At 40.0% G+C, this 21,743-nt stretch overlaps 2 protein-coding genes and 1 long non-coding RNA gene across 4 annotated transcripts in view; 2 read left to right on the forward strand and 1 right to left on the reverse strand.

The window, feature by feature from the left end:
- The window catches only part of kank3 (KN motif and ankyrin repeat domains 3), a 29,476-nt gene extending 25,397 nt beyond the window's left edge, over window positions 1-4,079 (reverse strand). Inside the window, exon 1 of one of the 2 annotated variants that reach the window (XM_069521769.1) lies at window positions 3,994-4,079. The gene's annotated coding sequence lies outside the window, so the exon portion shown is untranslated. The remainder of the gene's footprint in view (window positions 1-3,993) is intronic. The other variant, XM_069521770.1, reaches the window with a different exon arrangement.
- A 10,881-nt stretch (window positions 4,080-14,960) lies between these two features.
- LOC138407173 (uncharacterized) lies at window positions 14,961-15,835 on the forward strand. The gene is made up of 2 exons (XR_011240586.1): window positions 14,961-15,213; window positions 15,508-15,835. It is a non-coding gene; the product is annotated as an uncharacterized lncRNA (long non-coding RNA).
- Window positions 15,836-18,082: 2,247 nt separating this feature from the next.
- Window positions 18,083-21,449, forward strand: LOC109636522 (angiopoietin-related protein 4-like). Its single transcript, XM_020098270.2, has 7 exons — window positions 18,083-18,807; window positions 19,077-19,187; window positions 19,322-19,409; window positions 19,926-20,039; window positions 20,349-20,444; window positions 20,535-20,816; window positions 20,913-21,449. The coding sequence occupies exons 1-7, from the start codon at window positions 18,319-18,321 to the stop codon at window positions 21,089-21,091; spliced, it is 1,359 nt and encodes a 452-aa protein (XP_019953829.2). The 5' UTR covers window positions 18,083-18,318; the 3' UTR covers window positions 21,092-21,449.
- The last annotated feature ends 294 nt before the right edge of the window (window positions 21,450-21,743 follow it).

A 21,743-nucleotide genomic window follows, 5' to 3' on the forward strand; every position in this document is an offset into this window, starting at 1 on the left:
TGGGCCAAGAATCACACTTTGTAGGAATTCTTTTTCATCCGTTGGGTGACACTTTACTTTTTTTCCCACACAACACGGACGCACGCAGGAAATTTGCAATAATGCAAAACAGGAAAAACATGGAGAGGACAGAACACGACACTGAACAGTCATTCAGAACAGCCACAACAGAACGAGGTGCTTGAACCGCAAAGAGGTGCAACTTCTGGAAGACAGATTGGGTGTGAAAGTCCGACATCAGACCAAAAAACTACTTTTATATAGTCAAAACAACACCGATATCTTTTACCATCTTCACAAAAATCATGTCTAGAGAGGAAAACTACAACAGTACGGTCGACTGCTCAAAACAGACTCAAGACTTTTCAGAAGGCTTTTGCCTGCAACAAAACAAATGGCAAAGAAACACAAACATAGAAGGAGATAACAGCTGCCAACACATCTTAACGTCTGAAAAGACATGACTGAGATATACACGTTACACGTGAAAATCAGGACATGAGATTGTGGTCGTATTGAAATCCCAGAGTGAGGATTAGAAACACTGTGTTTTAATAACAATATCTTGAATTGATTTGGAAGTTGTCCTCCAAATGTTCTTGATATTAAGCCACTTTCTTATTTTGAAGCACCATGACAAAGTCTGTAATCACAGTTTACTGGTGTAGATTTAATAATTGCAGGAAGTATGATATGAACAATGACAATTTCAGTTGTATTTTCTGAAATAAAACCACACTGCAGAAACTAAAGCTAGAGCCTATAAAACATGCCAGTTTTACTGTTTACTGTTGAGCCCTGACTTGAGCACTAACGTATCAAACGCTGTCGTGTCCCTGTTTTTCTTTTCTCACTGCATCATGTCACTGCAGCACGTCAAGTAACTCTCAGTGTCGAGGCTCTAAAATTAAATGCACTGGTAATAGCGCTAAAAATATGACAGCATGTAGTTTATTAAGCAGAGGGACCCACGAGCGTGAGGAAATTTAATTCAGCTGTGATTTAATAAACTGCTCAGTCTGTTCTGAGTTGTAAACAAGGTGAGAATGCATGAATTGAAAAGTGGGTGTGTGTGACAGAAAATAAACTAACAGCCCTAACGCTCGTCGAGCAGAGAGAAAATGTCCAGAGTATCAGACACTGGACCCCCCCACACAGACACAGACACTCTGCCACCTCCAACTAAACTTACAGAGCATCTATTTTTGAGGCGATGGCAGTAAGTCAAGCCCCAGGCTCCTGTTGCAGAGACACTTTCTCCTGAGGGAGCTGCAGGAAACTTTTAAGCTTAACGCTAATTCAAAAGGATGATTCTATCTCAATGTAACTTCCTTTCTCATCTCATCACTGTACAGTCGACTGACCTGTGTTCACCAATCAAACAACCGATTAGTACTTTGGCCAAGTTCTTTTATGAGGCAACAGATTAGCTGCTTTCAGACGGATATTCTCCTGAAATGATCTGGAGGGGCTGTATGCAAGAATGCAAAACTTTCTCTTGTGTTTTTCCTGATTCTGATTCTGAAAAAACAGAATGTCCCTGCGAGCCGGTGTGAGAACACACCAGGAAAATGACACTGCGAGCAAATGGGTGTGTTGTTGGCGTGTAAAATACCTGACGGATGCAAAACTGAAAAAACTGAAAGAAAAGAATAACTCAGGATAAAAAGAGGCATCATACATGTAGAAGACGCGGACGAAGATCTCCACTTGGAAAGATAACGAGATTTGAAAGCTTTAGTTGATGAGGTCAGACACCTGTACCATGTGCTGTAAACAAATACACGTAATTTCCGCAGCATAATTTATACGTCATGTCCCGCCTCCTGCATCCTCTACGCAGACACCACCCCTCAGCTGAACACGTCAGACCCAAACAATCTCCTGCTGCGTTCTTCACATACGAAAGACAAAGACTAGAGAAGGTTCAAAACCAACCGTCTGGACATTTTCTGGAGTACTTGTCTGAAGACGGCTTCAGAAACATCTGTTGGCTAAAGTGATTCAGTTCAACAAAAAGAGATGATGCATCCTGACGTTTCTCATAAGAATTAATGTTTTTCTTCGGTCTCTTTTAGGTCCAACCAGTTTCAATTGGTCGAAATCAGAAAGAAAACAAGCTCATTTCAAATCTATGACAGTGACGAGCGAGGGTCGTGTCGGGAGCTCTTTACCCTTTAGGTCAGTCTTATAGGTTTGTCTTTATTCACTTTACTACTTTAATTTTGCTACTGTAGAAAGTTTGTGCAATAGTTTTCCCACATGATTATAATGGTGGAACTGGTGTGACAGTAAAACATCTTGAATCTTGAGCCGTCACTGGTGTTTGCGTGATCCGCATGTTAACACAATGTTCTACAATTTATGTCCTCGTCTCTCTCTACCCGATATTTTGAAAAGCTTCCACACTTTATATTTAGTGGCTGGAACTTTTGCACTACAGTTGTGTACTTGTGTACTTCAAGAAGTGCCGTCATAATCAAATGCAAACTGTTCTTTTCATCATGAACTTTCCTCAGTCCATGAAATGATATTTGTTCTATAATAACTGTGCATGGCAACAGGTAAAGTTAAGATTTAGCAAAAAACAAGTGTCTCTTGGAAAATAAATTATGATTAACTATTGATGTCTGGAGTGTTGGTTGTTGAGATATTTGAACCTGCCATCATTTTATTTCAGAGGTCTCAACTTAAGATCCTGATTTCCTGCATTTCTCAGAATCTCATTCCACAACCCTTCAGGAATTAAAATCTGATGTTTCCTCCTCCTTTATTTATCCCATCATTAAAGTCTGGATGGTATTTTTTTTACCTTTAATGTCATTTTCAAGTATTTAACTGAACTGCAGCTTCTGGAAACATCTGGACTTGACCTTCTCTGGGGTCGTGGTCCATCAGACTTAACATGACACTGTGTCTGCATCACTATAGGCTGGGCCAACGTCAGAACATCCACAGATTTAAAAACTCTGCTCTGGAAAACTGAGGAGGGCGAGAGGATGCACGTCGCAATAACAGACACATCTGACAATAGAGGGGGAGGGAGAGGAGGGGGCTTTCCGTCCAGTGTACAGCCTCACCCACAACAGTGTCTGAGAGAGAAACAACTTTATTGACAAGGCACTTTTCTAAGAAATTAGGTTTTTAAATGAAAAGAGGGAGACAGAAGAAAGTGAATTCAGTCAAACTAAAATTATCAATAAGAAGCCAAAGGTTAAATCTGTAGATATTTTTGTTTAAAGGAAGTGATGTGGCGTTTATGAGACTTTCGGGAAGAGTTGTGCAGCAACAACCACAAAAGAACAATATTTTATTTCTCCAGAGAAAACTATAATCTTAAATTATAGATAACGACATGTTTCATCTGAGGCTGTAGCAATGAAAACACCAGTTTCCTTTAGTCATGTTGTGACTACCAAATTACTTTTTTAGGTGAAGCTGAGAACAAAAAATGTTTTCAGAGAACAAAAAATCATTTACTTTGTGAAATAAGTTCGAGAAAATCCCAAATAATGAATTAATCACTAATATTAGCAGTTAGTGACAAACACTTTGAAAAGTCAAAATATTGAAGGAAGAACATTTTTGAAAAGAACTTTACAAATAAAATAAAATCTCTGCTGAGACATTGAAAGATTATTGCATCAACAACAAGTGGACATTACAACACTATAACACAATAAAACCAGACTCGTTGCTGTGAGACACTAAATATCCTGCAAACGTTCCAGCAGCAACTTAAACCAAGTTTATTATTCAAACTTGTACAAAGTATTTAAAAGTCCATAAAGTTTTTTAAAGTCGCTGCAGACACAATAATATTGTTTGTGATCAATAAATCACCAGAACTCTGTGAGGAAGTTTCGAACCTAAACACACGGAGCGTGAATCGGTTTAAAGTTTCCTGAGAAAGTCGATCAATCAGTAACTAATCAGATAATCAATCAGCGTCATGTGTGATAATCGATCAGCCCTCGGGCTGTTGGCTCTTACCTTCTGGCTTCTGCTCGTCCGGTCACACTGAGTCTGCTCATGACTCTCAGATGAAGGTAGGGAAAGTCTGGGAGGAGAAAACCACACACACACACACACACACACACACACACACACACACACACACACACACACACACACACACACACACACACACACACACACACACACACACGCTGTCAAGTCAAGTTAAATACACGTGTCCGGTGTAGGATTTCAAAATAAAGCTTTTATGACAACTTTGACATTTTAAAAAATGATGGGTATTTTTTTTTCTATTTCTTGAACAACTTTCGAACAGTGCTTGTCTGTGTGTGATAATAAATGAAGACCTTTCTGTTGGATTTCTTCTCGAACTTGTGCTGTAGTTTACTTGTAGTGGCAGAGAGAGCTCAACACGTGTAAATAGAAAAAACACAAGCAAATTAAAAAAAAATCATCAATTCGATGACATGTCCGAGTCAGTAGCTTCGGGTGATGGTGAGGAATGAAACTGTTTAATTCAATGATGAAGTGTTTTTGTGATATTTTGTGTATTTCAGTCTTTTTGTTTTTCTTTGAAGTCGTTTAATTGACTTTAAAACCAGAAGTATTCAAAGTGTCTCAGTCCTGAGGCTTCATTTTACCTTGTGCCCCACAGGCCTGTTCAATAATTCATTCATAAAACTCCCAATGACACTGATGTTATTACAAAGCAGGTAACAGTAAAATAATAATAATAATAACAGTAATCTTTTGTGAACGTGGAAAACGTGCACATCCAATTTGCAGCAGCGGTTGAAGCCACCTTACCGCCTGCAGAAGTGAAAAGAAGAGGACTGAACAGTTTCTGTGTCGTTGGCTGCAGGTCTTTAGAATGCGTCACTGTGTGCTTTTACTGTGAAGCGGAATCCTGCCTGTTCCGGTAACTTCCTGTCTAACCTCGTTGTGTTTGACTCAGCTGTGTGGGCTGATCCCAGGGTGACGGAATCAATGACAGACAGCTGGATCCTCCAATGAGGAACAACATCTGGAGCATGTGGCTGGTGACGACAGAGGGGCGGGGCTTTCAGCGGTTTAGTCAAATGGCGCCAAAGTGACGATGTATGGAATGCCATTTGAGTCGAAATTAAATAAATAGATAAATAGGTAAATAAATAAATGATAAATAAATATGGCTATAAATGAATCCTTAAATAAATATATACAGCAATGAATAAATAAATATAGCATAACATAAATATACAACTGAATCCATTTACTTAAATAAGTATAATTACTTATTTCAAAACGATTTTTTTCATAATGCACATTTATTTATTTCGTGGGACTTTTATTTCATAATGCCACATTTATTTATTTCATGGGACTTATATAGAATATTAGTATGTATACATATATTGTATCATATAGATATTGTATAATACAGGTTTAGTGTAGTAAAGTATAGATGTAGTATAGTGAAGATATTGTATAATATAGATATAGAATAGTAAACAATAATTATAGATATTTATACAGTATCAATATTGTATTGTATAGTATAAACATTGTATACTATAGATATTTTATATTAGAGTATAGTATAATATAGTATAGATATAGATTAACTTTTTCTTGAATACGTATATATATATATATGTCATATAAGATCTGGCAATTGAACAATGTTTTCACACAGCAAAAGAAGAAAGAATCATAGTTTATACCACTAATAAATGTAGATTATTTCAGAAACAGACAACTCAGATTCATCAGATATAGATTAATCATATAATTTCTGATTAATCAGATTGAATGAATCTCAGAATAAACATGGAGTCTGTGCAGTTTCCCACTTAACCTGATTGTTTATCCAGTTGAAAACAGAAAAGATGTTAACAGAAATAAACATCTGCAGCCAACACTAAGTTTAATTTACTGAAGTATCCAATATCCAGCACCTGGGGGCGCTGTTGTATTATATATTGGAAACTATCAGAGGCTCGTGGCACTTGACATCAAATGCAGACTGTTAGATTAACTAAACTACACCGTCCCAGTGAAGTTGAGATAGTTCAATTAAAAATATATAATATGAATCAGTCACATTATAAACTGAGACTCATCTACACCTGTCCCAGAATGTTGGAGACACAAAATGTCCTGTTGTTGGTGTAATGACAGTGAGCTGAGTGAAGGACACTTCATTCATGTGACATTGGAAGATTTATTATTAGTTATTATTGGGCTTCATCATGTGGACTCACAGGACATCACATCATGTTTCATTCTGTGTGTGTGTGTGTGTGTGTGTGTGTGTGTGTGTGTGTGTGTGTGTGTGTGTGTGTGTGTTCCTTTGCCAGAGGATTTAGTTTCATCTACTTTTGTGTGTTAGTTCAGATCAGGATTACACAAAAAGTACTGGACCAATTACCACAATACTTTGTGGAAGGATGTGGGATGGAGGAGAAAAGAACACATTCAATTTTGTTGCGGCCCAGATCAGGGGGCAGATCCAGGATTTTTTTTTTCATTTTCTTTGACATTGTGAAAAAGGTCATTTTCCACTAATTTGAGGGTCTTCAAGAAAATAAATCTGGCTTCTGATATTTACTAGTGTGTGCAAGATTCAAATAAAAAACTGGATCAAGTAAAATGAAATGTGGTTTCATGAGAGGACGATTGATCCTTGGCAGAGTTGTGCCCTCTACTGAGTGCCAAGTTTAGTCTGAGTTTCCACTGCCTGCAGCTAAAATGGTTTTGTTTTCACTGTTAAAGCTGTTTAACAGGGCACATATTCAGCTGATGTCATCGAGATCATAACTTCAACAGTTTTCATCTTTAACATTTTGTTTTGACAGTGGGATGAGTCTGGAAGAGCAGGATTACAAAAAAGAGGGAAAAACCTTCAGATCTAGATTTTGTTGAACTCTGAGAGAACATTTAAATTATACTGTTTCATTTGGTGCATTAAAGATAATGTAGCAAACCTCAAATTCATTCTTGATTCTCATAGACACTGATTTGACAGTAAACTCTAACTCATGGTACACGTAAAAGAAAAGCAAAGGTAACTATGGCTCTCAGGAGAGCTCATACCTCTGCCAAGGCCCAACAGTCTCCTTAAATATAATCAAGCTGTGAACCAAAGTTTACACATTCAGATATCAGTTCCCTAAATGTGTCTGATTTCTTTTCATCAAGACTCGTGAATTATTCTCTTGGAAAACAAGAGAAAATGTTGAACATCTTGCAAATCCTGGATACGCCCCTGATCTGAATCTGCATCAACCTTTAGTGGGTTCTTCTCACATCCTTCCACCAAGTGTTGTGGTAATCCGGGCGTGTAATCTTAATCCTAAACTCGTAAACACACATACAAACCAACCAACAACTAACGGAAAGGGGTGAAAACAAACCTGGGATTTTGTCAAATTAAGGATTTTATTGTTTTAAAGGAATCAAATCTTGTAGTTAATCAGGTTAGATTTTTCCACTGTCCCACTAATAGATTTGACAGATTACACCAATAATATATGAACGATAGAAACCCTACAGCTTACTTCAGTCTTAAAAAGTAAATATCATGAACTAAACTGTCCACCACATCTTTTCTGTAAACGTGAGAAACAGAAGTGTATTAATGTCTGCAGGCTTTCACTCCACAGCGTCTTTGGAAAGGAAGTCCTGGCTTTCTTGAGACCACAGGGAACAATGCAGGGATATGCGGGTGTCCGTGACCCAGCAGGAACAATAGAACATCCACGTATAAATGATTTAATGATCAACCTGACACTGTCAAAACACAGAGCTAGGAAAAGAGCTGTGAACCGTCCCACCCTGGAGAAACTGATACTGATCAATACTGAATCCAATGAAATCCCAGCAAATCAATACTGACATTTCCATGGCAACGACACGCAAACTCCATCTGTTAAGGATGATCTCCTGTTAGCGATGGAATGTTGATGAACTGTTACTGAGGACTGTTAGTCGTCTGTTGTCTCCAAATCAATAATGAATTTCAGTCTCTGTCAGAGACACTTTGTTTTTAAGCCTCTGCACTGTCAATAGCCGTCTCTGTCCGTCCATCCCATTCTCATGAGCACAGTATCTTAGTACCTCACTGAGGTGATTTAACTGAATATATCTTGGTTATCTAAAGTCAAAGGTCAAGTTAACTGTCGCAGCAGAGAAAAAGATTTTCCGGGCGCAACTCAAAAATTAACACACAAAAAAAATTAAAAAACAAACCACTGTTCTGCCCTTGAGCAAGGCAACAAAAGAAAACAAGTTTTGGACTTGTATCTATCAAGTGGCCCGAAGGACGACTCCAGATGAATGATAGTGTTGCTCTGTGACTAGCAGATGTTTGAATAGGAAAGTCTGTGAGGGTGTTTGTCATAATGACTTAATAAAGTGATAAGATATGAGTGTTGTGTTTTCAGCTCTGGTGTTTGGCCAGAAACACAAACACAGCAGCTCTAGAGAAACTGCAAATGAGATGAGGATATGATTGTAATAACAAAAACTAAGAACCTGTGAATGTTTTGAAGATTTTTGAAATATGAATAACAATTACATGCAGAGCATCACAGTCTAGTGTCCTCTGGCAGATCTCCTGGTTTGGCTGCTGTTATCGGGAGATGACGATAACCCTTTACCTTAATGTCGGGTTGTTTTCCTCTCTCTGACGCCCTGCAGTGACCCTGACCAACATGCAGCAGTTTGCACGTGAGGAGTTTTCTGATGAAGTGTGCAGATGGAGGAAACCGGTCCTTTGGAGGCACTGAGATGTTAAATTACCTTTTTTTTCTCTCCTGGACGACGTGACCTCGAATCCGACCCAGGAGACATGAACACGCCCGCATCCTCCCAAACCCCTGATAACAGATGAGCACTTTACAGCTGACTGCCAATTCTCACTGGAACCAAAACAAACCAAGTTCTACTTCAATTCAGTACTGGACTCAACTTAATTTATATTATTATATATATATATTTATATATGTTTTCTGTACATTTTGCTCCCATACTTGTCTGATTTAATGTAATATTCCATGTTATAATAAAATCCCATTCATATTTCCCTTTGCATTGTACAGAGCAAAGTCTGGTTATGACTTTACATCATACTGCACTTTGTCATACATCCAAGGTCCCCCATGACTTCCTCTGAAAATATTGCCATCATAACTAAACTTTGTCAAATCCATTTTCCTTAAAACAGTAAGCAAAACCCCCAAAATGCGACTTATCGTAGTCGTAGTTGGTTACTGATGTGTCTCGATGTCAAATGCTGTGAAAACTCCAACTGGTTGTTATGATGTGATAAAGACGTACACGTCTACATAATGTGACTAGGTGGATATATTCAACCTGTCTTCAGGGGCTTAATGTCAGAATGGTATTCTAGTAGTTTATAGTTGCTGCTGTAGAAGACAGAATTTTTCACCATTAATAAAAATCATGAACAACTTGTTTATGTCTGCAGAGAAAAGGAAAAGCTGCATGACTGTGAGCTGACGTTGTTGCTGTGTGAGTCATTATTACCGTGAGTGAGAGGATTTTATTCAAACTGAAACAGTGACAAAGGCAATGGAAATTATTCTGGCTGCCATATTCAACCAGGATCATGTAGTAACTGGTTTTCCATTGCTGAATATCACTCTCTGATAACTATTATTCCTTTTTACCGAGGCAACATATTCAAGTTGTAATCGACGATGTTTATTAATGTTAAGTAAATTATTTTCTAATGCTCTACCTACCAAAACTTGGGTTGCCAGGTTGTGGAGAACTGAATGAAACACCTGAATTCTTTGTCCATATAATGTATGTAGCATATATCGCATACTTTTCTGTACATTTTTGTCCAGTCCTGTCTCTTTCAGAAAATGGAGACTACTCTCTATTCCAACACTAAATACTAACTCCAAGCTCAGTTCTTCCAATCCACTTTCATTCTTTAGCTTTTCTCATTCTCTAACATACAAGTAACCTGTTACACCTTTTATTAGAGTGTGTTCAACCCTTCACCTCTATTATCTCTCATCAGTTACTTGCCGTGTGCAGTGTAAACCTTTATGAACAAAAGCATCAGCTGAACTGTGCTGGAGCAACATTTATATTCACTTTGTATGAACCTTTGTACACAGTGAGCGACAGGAAGGAAAAACAGAGTTGGAGGCCAAACACAGGCAGCTCCTTATCAGAACAATAACCCATAAAGTCATTTTCCTTTGGAGCAGCGAGTAGTTCTGACAGGATGGAGGGAGGAGGATACCAGTCCGTCAGTAATCCACCACCTCAAAGTCCAGAGATGCTGGCAGCAAAACATGTTTTCTTCAAATAGAGTCCAAGAGGGACCAATCAGGAAGAAGTCGCGAACACGTTTTCTTTGGTTTCAAGGAATTGGAAGGAAACAAGCGCATAAAAAACAAGTTTATTAATCTTTTGATACATTTTTGTTCTAATCTAGAATTGTATGTAAAAACAATTTTGACATAAAGAGGGACAATGTCCTAATGGACCTAGTGGAGGTCGCCAGTCTGTCACAGGGTTGACATGGAGGGTCACGCAACCACCAGCACTCTCACCTGAGGACCTCTCACCTTTGGAGCCATGGGTCCACCTACTGCGCATGAGGGAGGCAGGAGTGCCCAGGGGGACCAACACACCCTTGGAAGACCGTGCCAACGTCCACGTGGAGATTCCCGGGCTGGATTCAAGCCCATGACCTGAGACTGTGACCACCACCCCCCCTTTATTTCCTTTTGTTCCCGTATATTTTTTTTTTCTCCACTCACCCCAACCGGTCCTGGCAGAGGCCGTCGACACCGAGCCCGGTTCTGCCGGAGTTTTCTTCCACCTGGGAGTTTTTCCTCCCCGCTGTTGCTCATGCTTACTCTGTGTGGAACAAGTTGGATTTTGTTGCACCCTGAGACAACTGTTTGTTGTGATGCCGTGCTATATAGTTCCATTTGATTGATTTAAATTTAAATGTCCACCCAAATGTTTTATCTGATCAACTATGCTGACATTAGCATTTAGCTTAAAGTGCTGGTTAACCCCTACTGGTGGAATAAATATACAGATCCTTTACATCTCAAACATTAGCATGGTAGCTTTCGACTAATTTCTACTTAAATGTAATGACGCCTCGAGCAATACTGTGATTCAGGCTTGATTTCAGCGCGACTGTGAGTTCATGTTTGCGCATTTGAATCCCCACCTCCAGAACCACTGTCCTTCCCCATGGATATGAAGCGAAATAGCTAGAGCTCTGATTGGCAGTGATGTAAACTGAACACATTTTCAGAGCATCACTGTAAACGCACCTTTCACCTGACAACCACAGGGCTTCATCTTATTTTCATACACAGGCAACACACTGCACAACTATGCTGGCCATGCTATCTAGCTGCTGGCTATCAGAAATGTCTGTTAAGAGGCTCAGACTCTGTCAGGAGATGCAGGGCAACTTTAATAAGTTGTGCTTCAGGACGTATGTTCAGGAAACTTCCAAACGAAGGATGAGGATTACTTTTCTAAAAAACAGCTGAAAGAACGAATGTTACATGAGTTTGGTTTAGAGAGATTTTTAGAAAATTCATTGTAGATTTACTCTGACAAAAACAATAAAGCTGTTTTACAATTCATACATCATTTTTTAATATTGTTGACCATTGGCAGCCTCAGACTAAAAATGTCAGTAAAGGTTTATTTGCACATAAATTATTACAAACAACAGATAAAATGAAACTAATCTCTCCAGAATCACCATTTATCAATCTGTCTGTTTTTAGAAAAACAGGCACGTGTGTGTTGAATGTGTGTCTTTTGCCGTTTTACACACATCAGGTTTCCCTCCTGGTTTCTGGGTAAAAGGTGAACATCACTGGAGCGTGATGGGACCTGTCTCACAGAGTTCATGGTCATGCAGAGCATTAAGTAATGGAATGAAGGGAGCAGTGAAGCAGTGAAGCCCCATGTGAGTAAATAGGCATCTGGACTGAAGCAGAGGTTAACACCACAACAAAGAGGCGGTCAACTGGGGCTCCGTTTTCAGAACAGAGCAAAGGTTGATGAGATATTTACGTTTCATGAAGCAACACACAGAGAAATAGATTTAGATTATCGGATGCACTTTGATGGTTTCAGTCTTGTAATGCTGAAACTAAGTGGGAGTACAAATTCTGAAAAGGTAGAAATGTTTTAAAATGTACAATTTAGTGATGTTGGCTACGTTAAGTTTAGGTGAATCTGAATTTTTCACTTCACCATTGATTTATACAACCTAGAGGATAATGAGTCCTGCTTCCATACTTTAATGGACCATCTTTTCAGACTGGATGTCAGGGAAATACTTCAGACAGGGAGGTGTTATGGATGTTTGGTCACTTTCTTGGCACAAACACAATCTCTCTTCAAAAACAGATTTCTGTTGTTTGAATGTGGGACAGAAACACAATAACTTGCTACCTATTAATCAACCAGACAAAGCTTTACACTCAGAACAACTCAGTAAGTTGAGTCCAGACTGAACGGGCTACATTTACATCTCTGGTACCAACAAAATCCACTATTCAAATCCACTGGTCAGCTACACACAACTATAGCTCCACATGTATATATCCAAGTAGTAGTAAGTTAGTAATCCATTCTGTGATGGTTCTTTGTCTACTTCTTGCAGTGGCAGCACAGTGCCGTAATTTGAACTGTCGCCTCACAGCAAGAAGGTTTCTGATTTGAGTCCGAGGTTCGGCCGAGGTCTTTCGGGGTGGAGTTTTACTTGTTCTCCCCATGTTTGTTTGGGTGTTTTCTGGGTTCTCCGGTTTCCCTTCACAGTCCAAAGACATGCAAATTGGGGTTAGGTGGATCTAAATAGATTGTATGTGTGAGTGCGAATTGTTGTTTGACTCTATATGCCAAGCCTGCGATACTCCACCTCTCGCCCCAGTGTCACAAATTCTCCTCCTGACTGAGGTTTCAGATTCTTAGCTTGATAACTGTACAATCGATACAAATTCAGGTTGAAAGCTTCTTGTCACTAGCAGGTGTAGTTAAGTGAATTAAAAAGTTGTCATTTGGTCACAAAGTATTTCATAAATCAAAAATGTGATGCTGCTACAGGAAACGTCCAGAGATATCTAACTCCTAAATCATGAATATTAACTTTTGTGCTAAACCATCAAGATGATATTGAGTAAAATCTGTAAAAACTGATTATGGCGCTACAGGAAAAATCTGAGGATTTACAAAGTTTTATCCACTGGAAAACACAGAAGTCTAAATAAAACTTCATGATAATTATCTACTGGATGTTAGGGTTCATTACAGAAAGAGAACAACAGCAAACAATAACAACCAGCACAGCGTTATACGTTTAAAAGCTTGTATCATGTATGTGTTTGATGGATAAACTGAAAATCTAACAGATTGAAACTTGAATGATGAATCCAAAGTGCTGTTTTCCTGCTTCTGGTACTGATTTAATCCCCTACATGATAAATACAACCTCATTAATCTCTGATGAAAACAGGAAAATAGCTTCTGACTTTCCTTTCTTTGTTATGTCTCTCTCTCTCTCTTTGATCAGCTCCTTGATGCTGCAGAACAGTAAATGCTGCTTTCTGGGTTAAAGGGCAAGACGAAGACTCTGATTGTTAAAAAACAGCAACAGATCCCAGGGCGGGCGGGGCCACAAGCATACAGATGCTGCATGAGTGTGGAATCTGGGTAAAAGGTCGGTGTAGTGGAAGTGGGTGAATGGAGTATCAGCCTTTGAATTGTAAATAACAGCTGTTTTTAATGAAGTCCCTGCTGATACCAACACCAGAGGCTGAAGTCGCTCTACCTTTCACACACTTCTCCGTTCTGCCAAGTGTACTGAGAAGTTTAAAAAAAGAACAGGAGTCAAACCAGGACTGAGGATTATTTACATCCACAGTTTGAAACATATGAATAAATCAACAAAGTAAGAAAAGGGGAATGGATTTCAATATATTTTGAGTACTAGCATTCTCTGTAGAACCAAGAGTTTACAAGAAACAGTAGACTTGATAGATTGTAAATTACATCTTGACCAAAGTTTCAGTTTGTGATGACTACCAGTCCAAGGTAATGTTCACAATATATTTACACAAACACTCATCTCCCCCAGTGTGAACCCCCCAGTTCTGTGATGTTTGAGCAGCTTGGACACACAACTTCCTTTATAAATCAAACATTGTGTTCTGATCCTGGACGCAGACAGAATGCTCGACCTCACGTCAGCTCAGAGCTTTGAGGATACGTGCAGCAGCCTGCTGTACAGATATGTGCACTGAATCACGCCCTGCCAGGAATTACGTTCCCTCTGCAGTCTCATGATGGAAATGAAATCCCCCAACCTATAACAGAAAAGACCTGAAAGTGCAAACGTCCCTCAGTTATTTTTAGATCTATGGATGTTAATGTCTGCAAATTGTCACTTAAGGAATCATATTGTTCCTCAAACAAATGTATTCACTGATGTAAAATCCAGTTTCATATTAAAAACCTTGTTTTAATTTTAGGAAAACTGGCAGATGCCACGTAACAAGTGTAAATAGCACTGGATTACTCTATGTGAACAATCTTCAACAAAAGAAGAACAAATCCTTTCAAATGAAAAAGGGACTAAAAGACATAAAACTTGAATATGCAACTTACATTTTTTTTATTATCATTAATCAATACCTCTGATGGAGCCAATCTAATAATCAAACCAAACAAGAGTTTCTTTATTTCTAATTTCAGGATCTCTGTACGTTACATCATGTTTTATTTTCCTCGTCTATTTTCTCTCTGATTTCTGATCCAGCTGCAGAACTTCTGGATGTTTTAGTTACTGTGGATTCTGTCCTGGCATGTTGGGGGGGTGGGGGGTGTATGTTCGTCCCCCAAGAGGCTGATGCAACATTCCAGACACGTGACAAAAGCTTCACCTTTCACACACTAACCCACTGGTGCCTGAAAACACAGTCTACCCCCCGCCCCGTGGTGGAAGCTCATGTACTGTACATGTGCAGATTTGATGGGACGTGTTGTGTTGTCATAATCTGCACAGTTGCAGATGTGAGTTCAGATGAAGACTGTCTTAACTCACACACGTAACAGTGCTGTGTTGAGATTTAAGAACTGCTGATAGCCACAGTAAGTCTGATGCAGAAGGACAGTATCTTCTCTTCGTCAGATATCTGTCGGTCAGTGTCACCCACCTCTCTGCTGATGAAGGTTCGTTCAAAACACAGATACACAAACACTCGGGGAACATACATGTGTACAATAATTTGTTCATTTTTGTGCTATTATTACAATTACAATACGAGAACAAGCCTAAAAGATAGAAAAGGGGAATGGATTTCAATATATTTTGAGTACTAGCATTCTCTGTAGAACCAAGAGTTTACAAGAAACAGTAGACTTGATAGATTGTAAATTACATCTTGACCAAAGTTTCAGTTTGTGATGACTACCAGTCCAAGGTAATGTTCACAATATATTTACACAAACACTCATCTCCCCCAGTGTGAACCCCCCAGTTCTGTGATGTTTGAGCAGCTTGGACACACAACTTCCTTTATAAATCAAACATTGTGTTCTGATCCTGGACGCAGACAGAATGCTCGACCTCCCGTCAGCTCAGAGCTTTGAGGATACGTGCAGAACAGCAGCCTGCTGTACAGATATGTGCACTGAATCACGCCCTGCCAGGAACTACGTTCCCTCTGCAGTCTCATGATGGGAATCAGGTTAATTTCAACAGTTTGTCCATGATTATTCAAGCATTAACTAACTGTACTTTGTAACTAGGTAAAATGGCAGACAAATAAAGTTCCTCTTCCGCTGTCCGGTTTCATTTTGAGTCGTCGCATTTCTCTTCCTCCTAAAAGTTAATGTCTCAACTTCTGAGACTGAAAGCAAAAGCATTTGACTTGGTGGAATTTCTAAAAGGCTGAGCCACTAAGATTCATCTCTCAGCTGTCAGCAGTTGAGAAAAAATAATTTTAGATTTCTTTCACTTTTAGTTTGTTTTCCACAACAACAGAATGTTACTAAGCAACTACACTCAAACATGAACTAAGATGGCCAGCTCTATGGATGTTAATATCTGTAAGTCTTCAAAAGCATAACATCAACTGTAATGATTCATTGAAAGGACATTTGATTTGATTCATTATAAGATGCTAGCATGCTAAAAATAACAACTGCTAAATATTAGCAGGCTTATGTTAGCATTTACCTCAGAAGTAGCCTATGGCCGACAGTTTGCATATAAAGATGGACGACGTCTCTACTTCCTCACACTATCTAGAAATGAAGCTGCCATCTTAAGTGCTTAGAGCCAAAGTCTGTGCCGTAGTGATCGGGGAATGGAGCCACGGTAACGACGACCCGCTGATGAACGCACTTGACCATGCTTGAGTCGTCTCTTGATGTTTCTCCACATTCTTATCTGATCAAATAACCTCAATTAAGTTACTAGATAAATTAGCACTACTGCCTAAAATGACTAAAACTGTCTTTTAAGAAAATGTATTCGATGTCCACAGGGACTTTTTATTTTGTCCATGTCCCATCCACTAACATGGAGGAGGTGTTATTTATGACCCGTGCTGCAGTCATTTATTTCTTTTTTGAGTATCTTCTAACTATAACTCATTCATTGATTGATCTTTTGGCCCTTAAATATCTCAAAATGGTGTTAAAGGGACCCAGCAGCCCAAATGGTTTTTTGGAAATCCAAAAACAAATAGAGGTGTTCAGATGCAGGAAATATTTTTAGAACTGGAGAATATTTAGCAATAGACAGCTGCAGATTATCATCCCCCGTCTCTGACCTAAGAATAAGGATTAAACGTAATCCTCCTGTTTTTATTTTACCATTAGAATGTGCTGGTTTCTCTGGTTTCTCTCAAATAAGAGAAATGTTTGAACATTTCTTTTTTGGAAAGATTCTTCCAGAAGCCACAGGCTGCTGACATTTACTGGATGTGTGTGTGTTGCAGTATTTGTCATCTGTACCTCATCAGTACACCACGTGCCTTGTGTCTGGTGGTGTGTGTGTGTGTGTGTGTGATTGTTGGACTTTGCTGTCAGGAATGAGTGTGTTAAAAGGCCTGAGGGTTGAACTTTCCCCTACTTCTCACAGTGACTCCTCCATCTTTAAACATTCTCCAGCTTTCCTCATTCATGCTGAAGACCCACAGCAGCTGTCCTGATCCACTCACTGAGATCAACACCAATATCAAACTGTCACGGTTTCAGTCTGAGAGATCACAAACATGATAAATGCTGTTATCTTGTTTTTTGGGATCGTTGCATTAAATCGGATCATTTTGTCTTTTTCAGTTAACATTTTACAAAACTTTAACAAAATCTCTCAGATGTGGGTTTAATCTGTTTGAATTAACAAATAAATCTGAAATATGAATAAAATTTGACCAACAACCGTGTGTTTGGGATGTAAAATTAGATTTTTTTTAGGGATAAACATGCTTAATTTGGATGTATGCCTCATTATAGGCTAAAAAGCCACTTAAAGAACCTGTGAGCTTGTGAATTATTCTGTCACACAACATTTGATCTGCAACATTCAGTCAATTAATTACAAAAAGATCTATCAGCAACTATTTTGTAAATCAGTTCAGTCATTTTAAACGCATATATGACAAAGATATATATATATATATATATGATAATTCCACCCTCTCAAATTTAGGAACTCGGTTCTTTTCTTGCTCTTAAGTGACAGCAAATCAACCTATTTTATGTTTCATGACGTCAGCTTGTGATCACTGATATTGTTTCCAACCATTTTAAAGACTTAAAAACTCATCAACTTAGATAATCATCAGGTTGAATGATGAGAGTTGTTAGTTGAAGTCCCACAGAGAATATTAACAGTGTTTTCAAAGCAACTACAAGAAACACAGCTGCAGAGAAAAAGTCAAGTGACAAGTAAAAACTATTTCAACATTTCAACAAACTGAATCACTGATGCCGATTTGTGCTTTGGTATAAAAACTCTTAGTTTGAGCTGCGAAAACAAAACTGAATGTAAATCACCTCCCTGTATCAGTGGGTGTTCCACCAGTAATTTAAACCTTTCATTGCATCATGATCCTCACCATCAGTCCTCAGGAGCTCTCCCACTGCCAAAAACTTTCCACGCCTCCAACATCCCCCGCATCCCCACCTCCAAGCTCTGGCAGCCAATCACTGGAGACCTCTGCTGCAGCACTGAGCTATAAAAACCTCACAATGCCTTTCAGCAGCACACAACAGACAGGGAGCGACATCAGCATTTCCTAACAGACACTCTCAGCAGACACAAAGATGACGATGGCACAACTCTTCCTCCTCCTACTCACCATCCTGGTGCACGCAGCATCTTGTTTCCCCACTGACAGGAGAGCTCAGCCCGGCCAGGACAAACACGCCTCCTGGGACGACGTGAATGTGGTGGCTCATGGCCTCCTGCAGCTGGGCCAGGGCCTGAAGGAGCACGTGGACAAGACCAAGGCCCAGATGAGGGACGTCAACACCAAACTCAAGGCTTTCAACAGCACGGTGGCTGAGCTGCAGAAGAGGCAGCAGGAGCAAGAGGAAGCGCTGATGAAGGCCGGGGGTGCAGAGGTGGAGAAGAGGGGGACAATGGCTGCAGGGATGGCTGAAGAGGTGAGGGCGAAGACGGAGGGGGTGAAGAAGCAGAGCGAGGACATCGGCTCCAGGATGGACAGACTGGAGGAGAAGGTGGACGAGGTGCTCAAGGGGCCGAAACTAGACAGCAACTACAGCGATCACTCAGGAGTCCCATTCATACAGGTGAGAGGAAAATACTGTTTCATGTTATAATTCAGATCAAAGGGAAACACTAATGCACTGTGGGTATTACTGAACATGACAGAGGCTCCTGCAATCAGGCAAACTGGAAAATGCTCTGTAATCATGGAACCACATCCATCACTGGGAGTTTCGAATACACTTTGAGGCCAGATTAGATTTAAAAATCAATCAAGGCTTCATGAAAAATAGAAATAAGTTAAACACAATGATGTGGTGAAGCTGAAGTTTGTTTTTCCTGCTGTTTCCAGAGGCTGCTGGCTGCTCAGAACAGACGCATCGACAGTCTGGTGGAGAAAATCAAGCAGCAGCAAAGCAAACTGGAGAAGCAGAGTCTGCACCTGCAAGCGCTGCAGGAAAAGGTGAGTCACACTGATCCAACGTTCATTATGTTGCACTGACTGGTCTGATAAGAAACTAGAGATGATGTCATTTTCTGGTCGGAGACCAAAGTATTGGATTTCAATTTCATTTTTTTCCGTTTTGATTTCCTCAGGTTGCACATAAAAGAGTAAAATCGCACCGACGCAGAGATGAGGAGACGGTGCTGAGAGGAGAGTCTGAGCACAGCAGAGAAACATCAGGTGAGGACACAAACTGCTGCAGGGTTTTAAAACGGTTTCAAACTGATATCAGGAAAAGAGAAAAACAACCAACGAGCGATGTTGAAAACATTCACAGCAGATAAAACCATCGCGTGAACTTTGCACTAATTTCCTCTGGGACTTCATTAGTGTCAAAGTCTAAAAACAGCTACAATCATAGGTCACTTTTGATAGTGAGGCAGTGAAATGCTGTAAATCACATTCTGTTTGCATCAGCCAGCGACACAAAGCATTTACAGCCACTGACATAAAAACAAAACATTTCACCTTTGCACTGACTTTTAAATACCTGACTCGCTGGCAGAGCAGAGTGCACAGTCCAAAGATCAGGGAAACAAGGACAGCGGCTGTAGAAACACACCTACTGTACTGTACTGTATGTTTGTTGGCCACTGGGACCTTTGTTCTCAGCATGTTTCAATTCAAGTGAACAAAACCAGCAAGAAATCCTCAGTGCATCTGATTTGCTGAATTGTTTGATTGTTCATTCCTCAGATTTGCCCAGGGACTGTCACGACCTGTTTGTACGAGGGCAGCGAGCCAGCGGCATCTACACAATCCAACCCAAGAGCTCGGAGCCGTTCAACGTCCTCTGTGAGATGACTTCAGGTGAGTCAACAGGAGACGTGCCTCTAGCTGTCTGGGTTTAATTGTCTGACATTACTGCACTGCTGAAAGGAAACTTAGCATCATGGAAGTGGAGCACAGAGCAGAGAGGGAGTTAGATCAGAAATACATTCTAATGTTGGGTACTGATAGGTGATCAATTACAACATGGAATCTAAAGTTCCAGAGAAAGTCCTGCTTTTTCTAGGTCACAGGAGGAGTTATGTTTTCCACTGCAGCATCAAATACTTGTTGTATATTTGGGGAGTGGGCTCTGTGTCTTTGGCTCAACCTTCCCTCTGCTCTCTGCAGATGCAGGATGGACTGTCATCCAGAAACGCCAAGACGGATCCCAGAACTTCAATCAGCTGTGGGAGAGCTACAAGAGAGGCTTCGGCAGCCTGAATGGTGATTATAGTTCACTCAAGATTTTCAGAAATGAAAAGAATGTCCATTTCTTGGTCACAAAAACTAATGTCTTCCTCTTTCGTCCCTCAGGTGAGTTTTGGCTCGGCCTGGAGAACATCCACTCCCTCTCCACACAAGGCCAGTACGTCCTGCAGGTTGAGCTGTCTGGTCGGGCAGGTGAGCAGCAGACCACGCGTTACCAGTTCAACTTGGACGGAGAAGAGAAGAAGTTTGCCGTGCACCTGGAGCAGGAGGCTTCACCCGGAGCTCAGGAGGAGATCTTCACCACTGGAGCCTCCGGGGTTTCCTTCTCCACGGCCGACAGAGACAACGACCTCAGTGAAGACGTCAACTGTGCCGAGCTGCTTTCAGGTAAAACACTTTTCTCCTCAGCACAAGAAAGTACATGTCTGTCCCAGGAAACATTAAAACAGCAGAAGCTTTAACGAGGATGCACTTCTGTTGCAGGAGGTTGGTGGTTCAGCGGCTGTGGCGAATCAAACCTCAACGGCAGATATCCCAGAAGGCCGAGCGTGCTCAGGAAACGGAATCACGGGAGACAAGAGATGTTTTGGTCCACGAAGGGACGAGATAAGTCTCTGAAGACAACGCTGCTGAAGATCACCCCCGCCACGAGAAAACCGTAAACTGCTCAGTGTCTCAAAGACAAACAGGAAGAGACCAAAGAAGAAAACAAGAGTTTAACTTTAAATGTTGAACCACGTCAGTGAAACCATCACTGTGCTGAGCACGTTAATAATCTCTCCTGTTGCTATGATACCTCTATGCTATGCTATATGATATATGTCATGTTGACACTCTTTACTCCCTTTGTAAGGGTTTTATGTCTTAATCTTATTTTTTGTATATTCGCTGTATATGTGTTTGAATGACTTTTTACTTCACCAGTGTCGTTTGTTATCATTCATGTTTATATTCTTCAAAGTTTTATATTTCATTTGAATGAGGGGGATGAAAATAAAAGTTTTTAAAGCTTAAATAAAATGCAGCTCTTCATTCATGTCTGAAAACAACCACACACACACACACACACACACACACACACACACACACACACACGTCACTTTACATATAAACTTTGATTCAATTATTATTTTTGACGTATGAACTTAGCTAATCATTCATCATCGATGAGGGTTTAGCAGATAGACTCAATATAAATAGTGACGACACATCTACACTTCTTCCCACTATCCAGAAATGGATTGTGGGACACGAACGCTGCCATCTTGTGCATTTAGAGCTCGAGTCTGATCAGTGGTGTTTGGTTGATGAAGC

Source organism: Paralichthys olivaceus, chromosome 3, assembly GCF_024713975.1.
Source record: "Paralichthys olivaceus isolate ysfri-2021 chromosome 3, ASM2471397v2, whole genome shotgun sequence".
Classification (NCBI taxonomy): domain Eukaryota; kingdom Metazoa; phylum Chordata; class Actinopteri; order Pleuronectiformes; family Paralichthyidae; genus Paralichthys; species Paralichthys olivaceus.

Bases quoted from the DNA above. Each gene is read 5' to 3' on its own strand.
- LOC109636522 (XM_020098270.2), top strand. From the start codon at position 18,319: ATGACGATGGCACAACTCTTCCTCCTCCTACTCACCATCCTGGTGCAC. The intron at 18,808-19,076 runs GTGAGAGGAAAA...TGCTGTTTCCAG, and splicing joins CAGGAGTCCCATTCATACAG to AGGCTGCTGGCTGCTCAGAA. The intron at 20,445-20,534 runs GTGATTATAGTT...TTCGTCCCTCAG, and splicing joins AGGCTTCGGCAGCCTGAATG to GTGAGTTTTGGCTCGGCCTG.